Source organism: Condylura cristata, unplaced genomic scaffold (assembly GCF_000260355.1).
Source record: "Condylura cristata isolate star-nosed mole 26May11 unplaced genomic scaffold, ConCri1.0 scaffold00008, whole genome shotgun sequence".
Lineage (NCBI taxonomy): Eukaryota > Metazoa > Chordata > Mammalia > Eulipotyphla > Talpidae > Condylura > Condylura cristata.
Window position 1 is genome coordinate 41,023,596 of NW_004567109.1, and position 20,398 is coordinate 41,043,993.

General features: G+C 34.3%; 1 protein-coding gene across 1 annotated transcript in view; it reads left to right on the forward strand.

The window, feature by feature from the left end:
* Positions 1-20,398, forward strand: part of LRRC7 (leucine rich repeat containing 7) — a 378,921-nt gene that overhangs the window by 67,684 nt on the left and 290,839 nt on the right. Inside the window, exon 2 of the mRNA XM_004679111.1 lies at positions 12,723-12,820. Within this exon, the coding sequence (XP_004679168.1) occupies positions 12,724-12,820 (97 nt within the window). The 5' untranslated portion in view covers position 12,723. The remainder of the gene's footprint in view (positions 1-12,722; positions 12,821-20,398) is intronic.

The window sequence follows — 20,398 nt, forward strand, 5'->3', positions numbered from 1 at the left end:
ATATATATATATTTACATCATTGTTCATTTTTAAGCAGTGCTTACTTTCCCAACTCAGTGTAGACCCCATAGAATTTCCTCCCCCAGTTCACCCCAACACCATCATCACAGTTACCCCTGTGCTCCTCCCTATCCCCTTCCAATCCCTTTCCCTCCCCATCTTCTGCAGGATGTTTCTGATTTATAATTGTCTTTTTGTTCTGTTTTGTATGGTTAGTTTTTTTTTTACCTGTATCTTACTTGGTTCCTGTTTATTCTTCTTATAAGAAAAACCATTTGATATTTTTCTTTTTTCCTTCTGATTTATTTCACTGAATATGGTCCCTTCTAGCTCCATCCATGTTGCTGCAAATAGCACTATTTATAATAGGGAAATGCAAATTTGAATTCTATTTTTCTAACTTTCTATCTGTCATCTCCTGCAGCTTATATACTTAGCATTTCTAAGGCTCAAATCCCTCTATTTTTAAAAAAGCTAACATTTTAGGCAATTCTTATGAGCTTATTTACAGTCTTTCTGAACAGTAAATCTTAAATGATTTTTTTTGGCTTCCTGAAAAAAAGTGACTTCTATTGGTAGCATTTTAGGTACTAAATAACCTGAAAGTAATTTCCTGTGGAAACAGCTAAAAAATGGATAAAATATATTACTACTTTCAGTGAATTGCTATGCTGGATAGAAATTAAATAGTCAAAAGCTAAATCAATGAGAAAAAACCAGAAGGCTCAAGAACTGAAACTAGACTTTAAGGACACTGGCTAAATCCTAGTGTGTGTGTGTTGATTTAAATTTTGATAATATTGACTTAAAACTTTGCATATGATTTATAAGTGTAGTTTTATACCTCTTCAGACTTGAGCTCCTTCTTTAACAGCTGAAAAGTACCATGAAGTTCAGGAAATAAAACTTGGAAATCTCTGGAGTAAACAAACTCCAATCAGAATCTTAGAGGAGCATCAAAAATAAAATTTCCAAGAAAAATCAGCTCTTTGTATAAAATCACAAAACATACAAGGAAACCACAAATCAGAAAAAGCATGGCAGTATAAGTAAGATTCAGCTTAAATTAAGAACCTGAAGAAACAGAACAGGAGTGTCTAAGGACTCTGGAATTTTCTAAAATACATGGGTTTTAAGAAATAAGGAATGAAAATGTGAGAAAAGAACGGTATCTAAAAAATAACCAAAGCAATATATTAAAAACAGGCTAGTCAAGGACACTAAAGAAACCAACAAGGTGTTTTGAAGCACTTGGAGCCATTTTTAACTGCATGTCTGAAAAAAATCCTGGGAAAGGAGAGGTTTACAAGACACTATAACTAGAGCAAATGGTCCTCTGAGAGGAACTGCAAAGTTTGGTAAAAGCATATAGTTTCTGCTGACCAACAACCCACTAAGGAGGTATCTAGAAGTAACTACTCTATCTCTTTGTCCCTCATGTCATTGTCCTATTAGCACCTTTCACTCACCAGACACACCTGAACACCAGCACCCTGGGAACTTAATTGATGTACATTGTTAGAGGTTAGTGTGCCATGTACCAGAACAAAGAAGGAAAGATTAGAAGAACAAATGCAGACTTTGCAGTAACAGAGTTTAAGGATACCAAATAGAGCAGAAGTCCTGACTTATAGTAAAACATAGCTATAAAAGAACTAAAACAAAGCACAACAGAAATTCAAAGATAAAATGGGTATTTCAGAATCGCAGAAAGACAATCTTAGATCAAAAAATAAATAAATAAACCCAGTATAAAAAGAACTTGAAAAGTAGACAATATCATAGTAAAACTAAAAGCATCAAAGAACAAAAAGGACTTAAAGTTAGAAAGGACTGATTCTCTTCTGAGGGTTAGTTTAAAGAGCAACCTATTTCTCAAGAACAGAGTCACAAATTAAAAATAACACATTCAGTGAGCGAAAAAATATCTGTCCACATTTAAGTTTTTTTGTTTGTTTTACAAAGCTATTTCTTGAGAAGATGGGCAAAATGTGGACATTTTCAAATGAATAATTAGTGAGTGAGTTTAAAACTTCCTGATTCTGGGCCCTCCCTGGTGGTGCAGCAGGTTAAAATGCAGCACTAAGAAGCTAAGGCCACTTCAGCATGAGTTCAATCCTAGGCCTGAAGATGACCCACATGGTGCGGTAGACCTCTCCTGACCCACCCACTGCTCCCTTCAGCAGTGTACTTTGTCAGTCAGCTTATTCTTCTCCCCACTCTGTCTCTGGTGAATCCTTTCACCGCCTCTGTGCCTCTGGCCTGTACCCCAGTTCTGTATGCATAAATAAATAAATCTTTTTTAAAAAAACTTCCTGATTCACTGTAAAGGATGAACTTCAGGAAGAAGGAAGGTAATCAAGTGTAGAAGGTCTGAGATGCAATGATGAATAGGAAGGAAGCAAATATAAAATATGCGGATATATTTAAAAAGAGAAATTTAATGTTCAATATAGAAGATATAAAAGTAGAATAAAATTTCTAAAGTAGGGAGGAAAATAAAATAGAAAATCTGTTAAATAGAAAAAACAAAATAAAACCACAGAAAGAAGTCCTAAATTGTTAATAGTGAAATCAGATGAATACTAATATATTCTGATTTTAAAAAATGAATTTTTTAAAAGCTATAATTAAAATATCAAATTATGGGCCCTCCCTGGTGGCACAGCGGGTTAAAGCACAGCACTGAGAATCTAAAAGCCGCTTCTGCATGAGTTCGATTCCCGCCTGCCCCGGAGGTGACCACATGGCGTGGCAGACCTCTCCTGACCAACCCGCTGCTCCCCTCAGCAGTGTACTTCGTCGATCTGCCTGTTCTGCTCCCCACTCTGTCTCTGGTGAAGCCTCTCACTGCCCCTGAGCCTCTGGCCTGTACCCCAGTTCTGTGTACACAAATAAATAAATCTTAAAAAAATATATCAAATTATATTTTCTTTTCTTTTAAATAATCATACCTTAAATATGAATACAAATCCCAACATTATTCCAAATTTTGGAAAATAAAATTCCAGGCAGTTACTATCCAAGAAAGCTCTTGTAACTATTATGTTATTTTCAAACACACAAATTTAAAGGTAAAAAAATTTATTTGACCTTAACATTATCACAAAATGGTAAAGTGTTCCTTTCATCAGGATATTGTAACTTCTATATACTCAACAATATATCCTTGAGTTATGCAACACCAAAATTATCAGGAGAAATATACATTCACCATCATACTTCTCTCACTAAGTAGAAAACAGAAACAAAAGCCATCAGCATTTGGGTAGTATACATGCTCTCAAAGTACTTGTGAACATTTATGATCAATAAGTATTGAATATTGAATCTACAAGTACATATAGATTATGTTTGATGCTGGTGAGCCTCTAGGGTAGAGGGAAAAGTAGACCAGTATAAGAAGGATTAAGAGTTTTGAAGCAGGAGGGAAATGTTGAAAGACTTGTTCATAATTCAGTGTTGAAATGTGATGATCAGGAAAGTTACTGAGTTAAGACTTGATTGAGAAGAGGGGATTCTTGGGAGAGGGTATTGCTAGAGTAGAAGCATGAAGTAGGAGCATATTGCATAAGTGCAAGTACATTGACACAGAAGAGGAAAAAAGGATATGAGAGACTGAAGGGAGCAGAACAGAGGTCCTTGTAAGCTGCTAAGGGACTTGGGCTTTTGCTCTGATAAAAACAGGAAGCCCTCAAATGTAGTGACCAGGTCTGGCTGCTGAGTTGAGAATAGATCATAAGGAAGCAAGAGTTATAGCATAGAAGCTGTAAATATATGCACTTACATTTCTTCGGTGCATCATGTATTAAAAAGAGAAAAGCAATTACTCTCCCCCCCACCACCACCACCACCACTGGGAAGGGAACTGCGAATGAAATGCCAGGTGTGTGGTTTTTGCTTTGTACTTTGCTTGTCATCCTTTCCTGTGACCCCACAAATTTTTGGAAAAGGCAGATAGATTTTTAAATGCTCCTGGAATTAGCTCGTAATTATGTGGTGTCCATCTGAGTAGTTCAGCCTGTTCATTTGTTTCAAATAGGAACTTAATTGGGTTTTTCCCAGAAACCTATCTTCCTAAATAAATGAGTCATCTTGACTCTTCTTTCCTTAGTAAAAGATACAGCATATTTCATTTTGCTCAGGTTAGTATATGATATTAAGAGTTTGAAAGTGTTTATGCCTTAAAACCTAGAAAATGAGGAATTATAAATATGATCCTGATTATGTTTTATTTTTCCTCATTAATAGGAATAATAGCCACCAAACAGTATTCATTTGATTAACCTGTAACAGTTCATTTATTGAAAGAATATGCTGAGTATCTCTTGTGCCTCTATGCCATATGTGACAATGAGAGAAATTTGCCCCGACATTCATAAAAACCTCATTATCTAAATGATAGTCCCATTAGCATGTAGGCTCTAACTACAACTGAAAGACACTCACCAAGGATAAAATGAAAGGATGAAGGCAGAATTCCAGGGAAAATCTTTAGTCATTACATCCCTGGATTCTAAATACTATGATGCCACTTTATACTGTATGTTTAGATACTTAGGCACATTTTTAAAAGTAATATTTATTTGTTTTCTCCAAGTCTCTCCATTTCATTCTGAGAAAGTAGTACATACACATTTTGCAAATTAGACTCCTTCCACACACATTTCTTCTTCATTGAAACAATTACCATGTTTGATAGTAGTCACTTTATCTCTAAGTGAAAGTGGATTAATCTGGAAGTAATGGAGTTCTTTCATGTAAGTAACTATGCTTAGGAAGGAATATCAGCAGGAATCAAAAAATCCAGGCACGAATCCGGTTTTGCTGCTGCTGATGGGCAAGTGGATCTCAGTTTCCTCATTTATAAAACACTAAGCCCACGGCTCTTCATGAGTTATGCATGTATGTGAAGAGATTGTAGAGCCATAGATTGCATTAGCTGCATAGGGCATAATTATTTCTAGCATCATTCATCCATTTGATCATTAAGTATTTTATTTGTGTTCAATGAACTGTGCTAGATCTCAAGGATGATACAACATCAGCCATCAAGGAATTTTAGGGGCCGGGGGCAATAAAAATGCATGTGTAAAACCCTGTAATAGGACAGCTAGAGATTAGTTGGGGACATGGGGAGATGGGAGAAACCATAGAAGGTTTTTTGGAAGAGAGATAATTCTGTATTCTTCTATCATTAGTTTTTTCATTGCATTAGTGTTGACTAACAGCCATGAAACCAAGATGTTCCAAAAGAGAAATGTTTTCTTCTTTTCTCATTTTATTGAAGTGAAAGCATGTGGAGGAAGGAAAGAGAATATATATGACAAAACATACACACTGTACAAATTTCTACATAGCAGATAATTGTATTGTCTTAAATGTCACCTTTTCTACATGATAATTTTTAAAGTAGTTTTTATATGCTATTAAATTTATAAAGTTATAAATTTATAAAATTTATAAAGTTAATCCTTTTAATGTTATTTAAACATGAGCATTAATGATCTTAATAACAGCTTCTTACCATGCCTCCTTTACATTTTTGCCATCCTGTGAATATCATTCATATTTATAGGCAAATGTTTCTATTTCATCAATTTAATTGATGTAGTTTTAAGTAACTTGTTTTTTGAATAGGTAAGTTTAGTGAACTTAAATTGTAAGGAACTCACAGAAAGCTTGCTATTCTATGTTGATGTGATTTGTTAACTTCCTATAGTTTATTTAAAATGTAGAGAAGTAAGACAGTTTAAAACTGAGACTTTATAAACTGTTTCTTGAATTTATGAGGAGCTTGTCCCCCCTCCCCATTGCTACACCTGATTCCATTAACGTCATAGGTTTTTCAGGGAACATTTGTTCATTAAAACCTCTGTATAGTAAAGCATACACCATTCACATCCAAGTTTGGGTATGAATTTTTAAGAAATCCATGACACCTACTTTAAATTCTATTTCTTCAAAAAAAGGTAACAATACAGTCTTTGCCATTTCCTTAGATGTGTGATATTGCAGTATAAAAACAACGTCCTCCTTTCTGAAACTACTATTAATAGTTTTGTTTAGTAAATCATCACTGACTGCATGTTTAGTAAATCATCACTGACTATAGAAATCAGTTTATCTCTTTTCCATATCAACATTCCATCATCAGCCTTCCTGTGGAGCATTTATTCTTTCAGTCAGTTTAAATGTACTTAAGATGTAACTTCATTTTGCAATAATCTTGCTGTTTAACTTATGTTTGTCCTTATTAACTATCACCTCAACATATTTGGCCTACATTATTGGGTATTGATTATTTTTGTGCTGTCATTTGCAGTCCAAATTGGATCTTTATAAACACTTATGAGTCCTTTTAATCATTATTATGTGCTTAATATGCATGTATAGTCTAATTTGATGTTTGCTTCTGTGTTCAATTCAGGTTCAACTTTCCTTACAAGAAAATAGAAGTTCAGTGATAATACAGAAGTATACTTTCCACTGCTTATTCAACACCTTTTTTTTCTTCTTTTTTGTTCTTGAATTCAAAGCCAAACAAAAAATTCTGAAACCTGAGGTCACTGACTTTAGGACTCTGTAAGGAAGGACATCACACCTTGATATCCCCTTGTTGTCTCTCTTCTGGAGAGAAGAAAATATCATATCTTGAAATAATGCACCCTTTCTAGAAATAATGTGGCAATATTATTCTTCCTGTTACAGTGTGATTGCTTAAGTATACTTTAATTTTTAATTTACATTATTTTTGTTTACCTATTTTTCTGTGAATAATTTCTGTTGAGTTTTTACACTGCCAGAAGCATAGGACAGCATGAGCAATAACTTAAAATTTTCACTGCTTTAAGATTTATTAAGCATGTATTACTCCTTTGATAATATGTATCTTACTTTTGGGAACACTAGATGAAAGAAGACTGAGGATGTTGTCTGTGTTTGGTGCCAATATGAAATGAAGACTTTAATTTGGGGTAGTCAAAGGACCTGAGTGTGAGTTCTTACTCAAGCCTTCTGTGGTTACATTGTATATGTCACGTAAATGTTCAACTTCCAGTCTTCTCATCCACAGATAATGAATTTTGAGGAAAATTAAATGAAACAAATGATGGGAAATTATTTTGACAACTAAAATAAACATCAAAACCCTCAAATGGCTTGAACTCTATGTGAGCAAAGGACACAAGCATTTAAATGGAAAACAAATGCTTGATGGAAAACACTTGTTACCCTTCTAAATATTAAATAGATGTTAAATGGAAGACCCAGACGGCAAACACTAAGCATATTTGAAGATGGTTAAATTTGCTTCTAAGTGGAACTGAGACTTAAAATATACCTTAATGATGGGTAACATTTTTGTTAGAAAAGAACACTAATGAAATGCAATCTTTCAAATGTTTCTTCCAGGAAGAAGCAGACTTTATTCAATCCATTCATTATTTTAATTGTTAAATATTTATGGAGTGTTTACCATATGGTAGACACTATGGATGCCATGAAACATGGAGTGGTTCTGGAGAGGAAAGATGTCTAACCTTTGTCAAATAGTGTACAAACTAATCTTTGGGCTCTGGAAACTTAAAAGATAGTACTCTGCTTACTACAGAATGAACAGTCAATTTTTAGGTTGCAGTCAATATGCAGGCTTTATCCTTTAACAAAAATGTTCCTTATACATTCATTGTAAAATTGACATCAACAAATGCTATCATGCTTTTTTTTTTTTTTTTTTTGCAGAAGAATTGGGGTGTAGGCCAGAGGCTTTGGGAAGTGAGAAGATTTACTAGAGACAGAATAGGGAGCAGAAGATGTGGATCTACTAAAATAGACTGCTAAGGGGTGCAGCAAGTGAAACAAGAGAGGTCTGCTACACCATGTGTGGGTCAGCTCCCTGGCAGGGGATGGAACTCTGCTATAGCATTAATAATGCTGAGACTTAATCCCTAGGCCATCAGGAAGGCCTGCTACCAAAGTATTAAATTGCCTACTCTTATTGTCATTCTAAGTATATGACTATGTTTATTTATAGTTTTGAGTTTATTATGTTGCATTCTGCTTATAATCAAGTTAAATAACAGCTCAGTAAATTTCCAGAATATAAAAATACTCTATTCATTTCTTGTGTATCAGACTTCATTTAGGGATCTATCTAAATTGTCTATCCTATGATTCCATTAAACTCAATATAGCTCCAGTTTGGGCTGTACTCACAAAGAAGTGATAAATTTAATATAATATGAGCAAAACAAATTTATTTTACATTTTCATTAACAGCCTGATGTCATGATTAAATCACCTTTCCTTGAGACTAATCCCCCTCTCCTAGTGGGGGCACAAGGAAATACTGGTTCTGCTTATGGTAATGTCCTTGCAGCTTCCTTTCCAGATATTAACTTATCAGTAGAAGACTATCTTCTAGAATAAATTCATTGAATCTCCCTCTCCCCTATATCTCACATCTGTTTTTCTATTTATATGTTCCAGTGCAAAGCTACATCTACCTGAACATGATCTAAGCCTACTTAGGACTAGAAATAGGGGTATCTGTACTTATTTAAAGCTCCTCTGATGACTTTGTGACTTAACTGAATTTGAGACACCTCCAAAAGAGGTGTGCACACCTTTGCTCATTACCTCTTATAGCGTTTTCATGTTGTTTGAGATTAATCTGGCTGCCCCTAGCAGTTGACACATAGGCTGCACTTCTCAGAGCTCTTCAGTGAGTTGTTCAAGCATCTGTCTTGCCTGTGGTCATCACACTTAATCTCTCCCTGCTGGATCTGTTAACACACTCCTGCTGGTGACTTGCCAAGCTAGAATAGTGCCTTTGCTGAGGCCTGGTTGTGCTCCAAGACTTTATTCTTGGTTATTTGTCTGACCATTTAATGTAAAATGTAGATTATCAATGGCACTGTTGGAGGAGTACAAGCTGTCAGAGTATATTCAAGGAATTAGAAGTTCCACAGTTACGTAATAGTTTGGACATGAATATCACCCTATAAAAATTTGATTTAATTAGAAATATATTTTCTACTGGCCATTACATTTAGGATTCCAAGGAACAAATGGATTTTATGACATTCAAATATTTTTCATCCATTAATATGTTGTACATTAATGTTGTTTTGTTCCCAGATATCTTTTTATTAGTTCTAAGAAATTTTAGATGTCACTGATAGAGGCAAACACTCAGTGGCAACAGCTAAATGTTTAAAAATATCAGCCTGTCATCAGCACATCAGGGTGTGTGTGTGTGTGTGTGTGTGTGTGTGTGTGTGTGTGTGTATCATTATGTATAGTTCTGCATCTGTACCTGCACTTTCGGCCAACAGTGGATCAAAAATACATACTATATAATTATACCCACAGTAAATGTGTCTTCTTTTTCTTGTCATTATCCCTAAATAGTACAATGTAACTGCCATTTACAAAACATTTACATTGTGTTAGATATTAGTAAGCAATTGAGAGATTACTTAAAACTTGAGAGAATATATTTACATGCATATATTACACATTTTATTTAAGGGATTTGAGCATCCTTCGATTCTGCATTAGTGAGCATCCTTAAACTAATCCTACACGATACTGAAGGGTGTCTGTGTATGTTATACAAGTGTGTGCATATCTGTGTAATATATTTATCCAATATATTTGAACTATCTGTTTGTATATATTCATGTATATTTGTTAAGGACAGATTAACATGTATTTCACAGTAAAATTCCAAGTATTCAATCTCCTAGAAGAATTATAATAGATAATTCATGTAGTCATAGAAATAATGGATGAAGAAACATGTGGGAAAGGGTCAAAATTCAAGGAATATTAATTCTCAGTTGAGCCTCTTAATTCCTGTGTGACTATGAGCAAGTCATTGAGTATTTGTGAGCCTTAGTTTCCCCATCTTCAAATAGCTCTTTCAAAAGGCTGTTGTAGGCGTTAAATGAGATAAATGATAGATAGTAATATAAGATACAGTCATTGTTCTTGCTAAGGTCAAAGATCACTGCACAATTTTGAAGTATCATCTAAATTCTATAAAAAAGAATAATGTATGTAACACTTTTGTTAAATAATGGGAAACAACTCACTTTACTCCTGTTAGTATGCTTGGGAGATTATTGTTTTATAATCCCTTGAATCTTACTGAGTAAATTGAAGTATATTTTATTAAGTTCCTCATTTCAAAAAAAATTGACAATTCTATATGCATGGATTTTTGTTTTTGTGAGTACCATAACATTTATTTAGCCAGAATTGGTTTACATCTCAACTACCCATCTGCACTTTTTTTTTTATTAAATAAAAGCAAAGTTTTGTATTTTTCTTAACATACTGGGCCTTTACAATTTTAGCATGTGATTTATTTTTTATTTAGTATAATTACTATTAGTGATACAATTGATGTGTTCTTTTTTTCTGACAGGCACAATGTAAAACCTTTTATATGTATTAAAATTATTTTATCTTCACACTTTTAATCTACATCTGGATCCTATGAGGTAGCTAAGGTTATCCCTCTTCTCTGATGAGAACATTATCACAAAGTATTTTTTCTATCAAATAACTCTTTAAGAGATAGAATGGGGGCCCTCCCTGGTGGCACAGCTGGTTAAAGCGCAGCACTAAGAAGCTAAAGCCACTTCAGATGAGTTCAAACCCTGCCCCAGAGGTGACCCACATGGCAGGGCAAACCTCTCCTGACCCACCCACTGCTCCCCTCAGCAGTGTACTTCATCAGTCAGCCTGTTCAGCTCCCCACTCTGTCTCTGATGAATCCTATCACCACCCCTGCACCTCTGGCCTTTACCCCAGTTCTGTGTGCATAAATAAATAAATCTTTAAAAAAGAGAGAGAGAGAGAATGGTAGTTTGAGCCCAGATAATCTAGAACCTAAGTTCATAAAACCATGCTGCATTGCTATCACCGCTTATTCTATCACATGTCCACTTGTGAGAATTCCCAGAGTGAAACCTTTGGGTGCCATGATTTCTGGCATCCATAATTCCTTGAATTTTTGTTTTCATTAGCAACCATACAAATGAAACTTTCTTAAAGCTCAAAAATACTTTATAACTTATATATCAATTTTTTTTTAAAGATTTATTTATTTGTGCATACAGAACTGGGGTACAGGCCAGAGGCTCAGGGGCGGTGAGAGGCTTCACCAGAGACAGAGTGGGGAACAGAACAGGCAGATCAACGAAGTACACTGCTGAGGGGAGCAGCGGGCGGGTCAGGAGAGGTCTGGCTCGCCATGTGGTCTCCTCCGGGGCAGGCGGGAATCAAACTCATGCGGAAGCGGCTTTAGATTCTCAGTGCTGTGCTTTAACCCGCTGCGCCACCAGGGAGGGCCCTATATCATTTTTTTGGTCATACTCTCAAGCATATTTACGTGGAAACCAAATAGACCACTTTTGACTTTTTTTCCTATGTAGTCATAAATATCAAAAAAAGTAAAATAGTAACATATTCAAGAGTGTGGCTTACAAATTACCAAACAGGATAACTTGTCATTCTCATCAGTGTTGTTAGCTTTTAAAATTATATGACAGTGTTATATACATGTGCAGGTTATGTATGATGCACTTTGTTATCCTGAGCTTCCAAATACTAGTGAATAATATAAGTTCACTTAAATTGTTATGAGTTAGGAGTTCATAATAGAAATTCATGTACTTGCTGAAACATGTAATCAAAGTTGTATATTGAATTAATTCAAAAGTCAGAAACTAGAAAATTTTATATTTAGTTTCTATAACTAATCCTTAGGGTAAAACTTCAGGGACAGCTCTAGAAGATAAATTTCATCTCCTCCCCCATATGTAATCTTAAAACAAGTTACATCTTGATTTTACTTGTTTTCTTGTGTCTTAAGGAACCTCGAGAGATATAAAAAGATAAATCTTTTTCTCACTTGATATGAACTTCAAGTGAAACTCCAGTTTAAGTTACCATTGAAAACATTTTCTTATACATTGTATATGCAGACATGGGCAAAAAGCATTCACAAACACACACTTACATATGCATTTAAAGGACTCCTACTAGTGAGTGGGTTGGTTTCAGGAAGTGTATTTGGAAGTGTTTCTAAAAACCAGAGGTAGCTTGCCATAGGAATAGTCTTATTACTATTCAGTACAAAAGCTCACTTATGTCATAGTCACATTTTAAATATTACTTGTGGACTGTCCTTTCACAATTTCATTTTGAAACATAGAAAACATACTTCTCTGTGCCACTAGCCATTGGAGACTAACACACAACCTATAAAAACCTCCCAACATTTCTACTTGCAAATATGATCATAGTGGAATTAAGGGCCTCAATATATGGAGATTGTATTTGGGGGACAGAAATGAAAATCATCTCCCAGGACTGTCTCTAACATTTCACCCTGAGGATTAGCCATGGAAACCAACGTACAAACAACATGTACATAACAATCTCTAATTGCTATGCATTTATGAAGCTTTGTCCTCATGGTGTTTTGTGTTTTTAAACTTGTATTGCTTTAGAAAAGTCAAGTCCTCCACTTTACCACAGACCCTGCTATTTCCTACTGTCTCCGGCCTTGCTAGATTCTCAAAATGGTCTTGTCTACCAAGACTTCATACGTTCTTGAATTACTAACTCTTGATTTATATCATTTAATTTGTCAAAATTAATCAGTATTTGGGAATTAAAATAACCTTTTTATTCTCACTTACAGAATGGAGAACCTAATAAGGGGAAGGAATCCCCCACAATATCAGAGAAGTCCTTGTAAAGAAGTCCGTGCAGCATTTCGGAAGAGACCTGAAGAAGAGTGTAAGTATGTTTATAGGATAACTGTGCTTTAGATAGATTTTGGTGAGTAACATATTGACACAAATGTTGATATGTAAGTGATTACCAAATAATAATTTGCTAAATCAAATTAATTTGTATCTTAAAAACAAAATCCTGCATGGGACCTGGATTCAAGTAGTAAGAACACTGAGTTCTAATGGGTTCCTTTGGTATATCAAGATTCTCTACTGGTAATTGGGTTTCATGGCAAATGAAATTGGAAAAATCTGCACAATAGATTATGTATTTCTTAAGTATCGTACAGTGAACATTAATGCTTTTGAGGGTTCTTGATATTAAAGAAAACTTTGAAAAATATAGTCTGTGTTAAATGGTTTAAAAATCAACATTTTCTAATTTCATTTGATAAAATTGCTCATTAAGTATTTTTTTCAAACTGAACACTCTTTGAAAAGCATTACATTTGATTAAGAAACAAATATCTAGTGGTAAATAGAAACCAATTTGATTTAATAAAACTTAGGGAAATATTTGGAAAGATGGATAACATATCCTGCCATGTAGTTATTTTTTCATCTTCAAATTATTAGATATTAGAATATGAAGCTGCTTATAGGGATTTTATTTTACTACGTCTAGTCTATAGTTTTTGGCAATGCTTGCCATAATAATTTCATTTTGAGGTTATAAGATGACCCCTAAAACCAACTTTTCTCATGGTAGCTGCATATAATTATTTTCAGGGAACCAAATCACATTTCATTATGGTAAATATTTATCTGAATTGTGGTCTTTTTACAGGAACTCATATTTTGTAATGGTTCAGCTAATGGAATAAGTTCACTGGCATCTACAGTTTAGTAGACTTTAAGAAAATCCTATTTTTGATTAATTTTAAACATACTGATATGCGTAAAGACCAAATACTTAAAGCTGGTTACACTTGAGGCAAGATGAGTGCTCTTGTTTTATTCCATTTGATTATAAAGTCAGTAGGTAACCCGGTTGGTTTCACATCTATGTCATTTGATTATTTGATTTGTGTCTTCTATTATTTGACAGATTTATAATTTCTAACTCTAGAAACAGTGTCAAAAAGAATAATGATAAAGTTTTGGGTATCTTAAAACAAAAACCATAAGATGTACTATGCTTAACACTATTGCTTTTTTATTAATTATAAGAAAGCTTTGGGGGTTTTCATAGATACTGATTTAACACAATCCACTTATTTTCTGAAATAGCTCTGATGGTTTTATTTAAAACATAGAAGGGATTTTTGTGGAGAAAAACTAGATTCTCACAGAGTTGCTATTTAATGATTTACTGTATACAAAGTGATCTTCCCGGCTTCTTGTGCAGATTTGGTCTAATATAGAGATTGGCCAAATATAGTACACTGATCAAATCCAGCCTGCCACCTGTTTCCATAAATAAAGTTATATTGAAATACAGTCATCTCCTAATTATTTAGTATTATGTGCAGCTGTTAACAATAGATGAGTTAAGTAGTTGTGATACAGACTGCACTATCCACAAAGCAATAAGTATTTAACAGATTTTCTTTAAAGAAAAAAGTATTTTAAAAACTTGTCTGAGCCAGAGGTTCTCAAAGTGTGAGTCATAGACCAGCAGCAGCAGCTCTGGAAACTTGGTAGAAATGCATATTTTTGGGCTGTTAACTATATCTACTGAACCAAAACCTCCGACGGTAGCTTTGAGTAATCTGCTACATTTGAAGATGCCCTACACGCTGATAGAAGCTTAAGTTTGAAAATGTAAGCCTAAGTCAGTATCCCTATGTCAGTGTCTGAAGATGATATAAAACATCATTAATACTAAAGACTGAGGATGGTAAATAAGTCTTTCTGTCATATAACATAAGGTACGTAATATGACTATTGTTTGTATTATAGTAAGCAGGTCTTCAATTGCATTGTGGCAGTAGGAACAGTTTTTGAAGTATCGTTATATGAACTCAGCTAGATTGAATATAATGTTGAGCATATGTAGTGAGAAATTTTAAGTTGTTATTCTCATCTACAGAGATCTTAATTATCCTTTGTCATTAAAATGAACAGTTCATCTTGCTCTGTTACAGATTAGTATTAATTCCCAAAGAAGACTCTTTTCAGGATGGAAGCTGCATATCCTACTAGTTAATTAAGACATTAACTTCAGAGTCACACACACAAAAAAAGGTTTACTCTCTTAGATGACACAATGTGGCCAGCTTCAGTAACCTGCATATTACTTTTAAAAATATGATATTGTGTTTACTTATCTTGAAAATAAGGCTGATGATAAAACCCACCTTTTAGGGCTTTTTGATAAATAAGAGAGAGATAAGTACCTGGTACATAACCTAAGACGTAAGATGTCCTTCTTTTTCTCGCTTTCTTTTAACTTTCTATTATTAGTACTCTTATATCAACTTATTTGAGGATAATATAGTATGTTTCTGATCACAGAAATGAAAATCTATAGAAATTATTACCATTATATTTAGAAACAATAATGCATAGTAAGGGACAGGTTGTAAAGAAATAACAAAGCTTAGTTTTTTGAGACAGTATCAGTTAGCAATTCATGTTATATAGCCTTTGTCTCACACAATGACATAATAATTTTCCATGATTTCACAAATTCAATACAGGATATAGATCAGTACTTATTGGTCAGCTCCCATGGAAAGCTGCCACCTTAGAAAACCATCATAGAAAGCTAAGTAGTAGTGGCTTCCCTTAATTGAAAAATTGAAAGGCTTATTGGACTTGGCTAAGACTATGGAACCCTCTTTCACTTTGGAAATACAGATGGGAAAGTTTTGCTAAATAATATATTTTATATTGCTTCCTTTTATAATCTTTCACATTTTCAATGTGAAGATCAATATTTGGTTCATCAGATATAATCCATAACCAATCATTTTATGTGTATTATATCTAACTAAGCTACATCTAGCATAACCACAAAACTTCAAATAAAAATACATTGATTATTTTAAAAGACAAACTTGTAAATATGTTCAAGTTACTGCCCAATAAAAAACAAAAGTAAAAACTTTGAGAACTACAGCCTGTTTTTGTTTAGAGCCAAGTTCTTGTCCTGTTCCCAAGAAAACCTTTCTAAAGAGTTATCTGTTCACATCCAACTGCATACAGTGGAATGTACTCCCCTGTCTTCCAAAATTCTTCAGTCAGCATTCTACCCAGTCACTTTACTGTAAAAGAGCTCATTTGGGCCACCAGTAATATCTTTATGTTACTATATAAGCTTTTTATTGCTGTGTAATAAATTACCACAGATTTACTGGCTTAACACAGCACTCATGTATATAACCTTACCTTTTGCCAACTTCTACCCAAAGACCGCCTATAGGTTTTAGAAGCCTCCTGCAATTACTGGCTCACATATTTTCTCAGTATGACTGCTATATTTCATTAAGCCAGAAAGTAGCCGTTTTCTCCTTAGGAAGAGCATGGTCTTTTCAGGATTTTTTTTTTTAAGATTTATTTATTTATGCACACAGAACTGGGGTACAGGCAAGACGTGCAAGAGCAGTGAGAGGATTCACCAGAGACAGAGTGGGGAGCAGAACAAGCCGACTGACGAAGTACACTGCTGAGGGGAGCAATGGGTGGGTCAGAAGAGGTCTGCCGCGCCATGTTGGTCACCTCCGGAGATCGAACTCATGCTGACGTGGCTTTAGCTTCCTAGTGCTGTGCTTTAACCTGCTGTACCACCAAGGAGGGCCCTTTCAAGATTTTTAAACTGATAATCTCACATTTGATTAACTAAAGATGATCTGATTCTGGAACTTAATTATAACATTCCTTTTCCCATATGCTATCAGCTAGAAGCAAGTAACAGATCCTTGCCCAACTAGAAGGAGAGGATTTTACAAAAGCTTGAGCATGTGGGACATGTGATGTTTAAGGGGATTTTATAATTCTGTCTACCATTTGCTAACTCTGTCAGGCATTTTATTCCCTAACTGGATCAATACTGTTGATTCTTTCCCCCTTTTGATAAACCTCAAGTGTATTGGCTACCATAACACAATATTCTCCTGGTTTTTCTCCATCCCTTAGGTTATTCTTGAGAATACTCACTTTCTATTTCTAGTGATTATATGTTATAATTTTTTAAGAGCGAAGTCTTCTTTTCAAATATCTTCTCCCCATAGGCAATCTTACCATACCAAAATGCTACTTATTACTGTACTCAGAAAATCCATAAATTGATACCTCTGCACCAGACCTCTGTCTGTATATTTAAATGTCTACTGGACACATCCTTTTCGATCTCTTGATAGTGCCTCGAACTCACCAGGTCTGTATCTTTCCCACAGAAACTCAGCTTCTTCTGATGTTTATGTCTGAGTATTAGATGTTCTGAACCATCTGGTTCAAAACTGGGAATGATCTTTCATAGCTTCTCCTTTTCCTCCTTAATCCATTATAAATTCAAAACCTCTTAATTTCACCTGCCAAGTATGCTTTGAATTATAGATCATCTGCTCTTCTTAAATTCTAAGATTCTACCACCCTGTAAAAGTTCAACACACCAAACTGAGAATGTTTCAACTTCAAATGAGCAATTGAATGTATAAAAGCAGAATTAAACATAAACTTCTTTTATCTCATATTTCAGTTAAAGCAAAACTATACAGCACCTGATATGGCTCACAGTATATATAGAAGAAAAACTAAAGATAAATACATTATAAAATGAGGGGATGGTAAAAAGACATTTAAAGTAAGATTTCTATGTTTCACTTGAAGTGGTGTAACATTGAACATGGCAGTCTTTAATAAGTTATATGAGTTTTGTATAATTATCTACAGTAACAACTAAGAAAATTATACAAAGTGATATACCCAGGAAATACTATAAATTAATCAAAATTGAAGTATAAATGTATGTAAAGTAATCCACAGGAAGTCGAGGAAAAAGGAAATATAGAACCAAGGAAACAGGAACAGAAAATGAATAATAAAATGGCAAACTTTAATATATAGGTAATTACCTAAAGCATAAGTGCTATAAGTACTTCAGTTAACAGGAAGAGCTAGTCAGACTAGTTTTAAAAGGCAAGACAGCATACATTCCCTATAAAACAAAATGAACTGAAAAAATACATGGAAAAAGATTAACTGTACAAAGATGGAAAAAAATATATCATGCTAACACAACTTAAAGTGACTGCGTTTCTGTTGATTTGAAAGATATTCCAATTACTAATGTTTTTCACCTCAATTTGCTTTTTTAACAAATTGATATTTTCTTATGCTTTGTTTCAATTACTTTGCAATAATGTCATCTTTTCACAACTTAGTGCTCAAGAACTATAGAAACTCTTGGTAACATAGGTGTGAGAGTACTCTATTTTTATATTTTAAAATGACAGGTTTACTAGGAAGAAGATAAAGAAAGGAGAGACAGACAGACACTTGAATAGACACAAATGGGCAGAGAGCAGCTGCTGCTGTCTTGCAAAGGGAAATTTGTGAAAATAAATGACTACATAGTCACAGGCAAGAGAGCTGTTGTCTATAGTCTGTTTAAAAAACAAAACAAAACAAAAACACTATTATTTTCATGTAGAGAAATATTATGAAGATATAATCTCTCCTCAAAATTAACTTAAATCAATAATGTGGGAAACTGAAATTCCACAAAGCTTATATACTGAATTTCTGAAAAGCGAGACAAATTTATTGAAGAGGTTTTTTTCCTTTGTTTTACTATCTGAAGTTTAAATTCTTAACAATAAGTCTATCCTTATGCCAGTAATGCCATACTTACCCTTAATATAAATAAGCTATTGTTAGTTAATAACACTTAAAATTATTTTGCTTTAAAATAATTCACTGTCTCCTTTCAAATGTCAAACCATTAACTAGTTTGGCAAAAATCATAATGATTAGACACAATCCTGCACTTATATTAGAATTCATTGAAGAGGATTTAACATTTTCCTGATGACTCAGGATGGGTTTATAAATTCCCATTATTGTAAAATGTGTTAATTCAATTATATCAATTTTCTCCATATCAAATCTCAGCTGTCACTTTTGCTATGAATGTTTTTGCTTTTTAGTTTCCTCTTCTTTTGATATTCTGTTTGTTATTTTAGTGTTCTCTTTCAGAGAGCTGATAAATGATCCTTTTTAAGAACTGATAATAAATATGCCAAAGAACCAAAACCAGTGAAATTTTTAATGATTAATGGCTAAAAGAATAAGGAAGTAGAGAACATTAAGTGAATTGTAAGATGTGAGGGGTGCCTCAGTTTAAAAGATCCTGAGACTACCCTTCTGGTGAACTTCATTTCAGGTCTGTGCTGTGTCTCATACTTTTGTTGCTTGCTAGTTCCTATTTCAAGCCACATCCCTATCAATAAACCCTGATGTTGATGGCATGGTGCTCATTTAATATCACTAACTTGGTCAGGGACTTAGGCAGTGGGAGAAGATTTCACATCTACTATGGAATTTTTTTTTAAGGATTTATTTATTTATGCATACAGAGCTGGGGTGCAGGCCAGAGGTACAGGGGAGTTGAGAGGATTCAACAGAGAAAGACTGGAGAGCAGAACAGCTAGACCATCCCCACTGTGGGGAGCAGCGGGCGGGCCAGGAGAGGTTTGCCAGGCCATATAGGTCAACTCTCAGCTTGGGGATTGTCCTAATCCATTGTGCCACCAGGGAGGGCCCTACTATGCAAACTTGATGAACTCCTCAGGCTGCTAGCACCGTATTATGTAGCTGTGCACAGTGCAAAACAATGTCATGATGGAGAGAAAGAGTTACTGTATTTTACTGGGCTTCATTTTATACTAGAAGACCTCCCAGAAGCTTCTGGGAAAAGTTCCTTATAATTCTACAGGTCTAAAGTGGACTGCTTCTGGATTCTGTACTGCTACTGTATTCAGGGGAATGCTAGGCACTCATTGACATAAGTCTGTTATGCTGGATCAATCAGTTCAAAAGCTGGTTTATTATTAAAAGTGATTTTATGTAGAGTATTTTCTACTTACCTAGCATAATGGAACAGATAAGGTTATACAACACTATATGTCGTGCTACTGCTTTAGTGTATATTCATCTATGTATACTCAATTATCCCAAAATAGTTTAGTGTTGGAAACAGGAACAAGGACCAGAAAAGATGGTACCTGGGAATCTGCATAATGACATTAAAGTAATTTCCAGATCCCTGTATATAACTCAGTGCCCTTATGTTTCTACCCTGTGGTTGTAATAATTTGTATTACCGTTATCTTCAGTTTCTCCTTTAACTTTCTTAAAAAATCACCTTGCTTCTAGTTTGGGATGAAATTCAATTCCCTTGCAAGTCCCATTGTAGTGTCAGTCCATTTAAATTATTATCAGTTACAGTTTAGAGATGAAGCTTTAGGATCTCAGAAGTGGGACTAGTTGGCAATGGCACTTATATAGTAAGTGTTAAAACTGAGATAAAAACCTGACTTTGGTTCCAAAAGCTCTTACTCCTATTGTTTTATGTTATTTGCATACATTATATTATATCTACCTTTTGCATAACCCATTATTTTACATAAAGTATTAT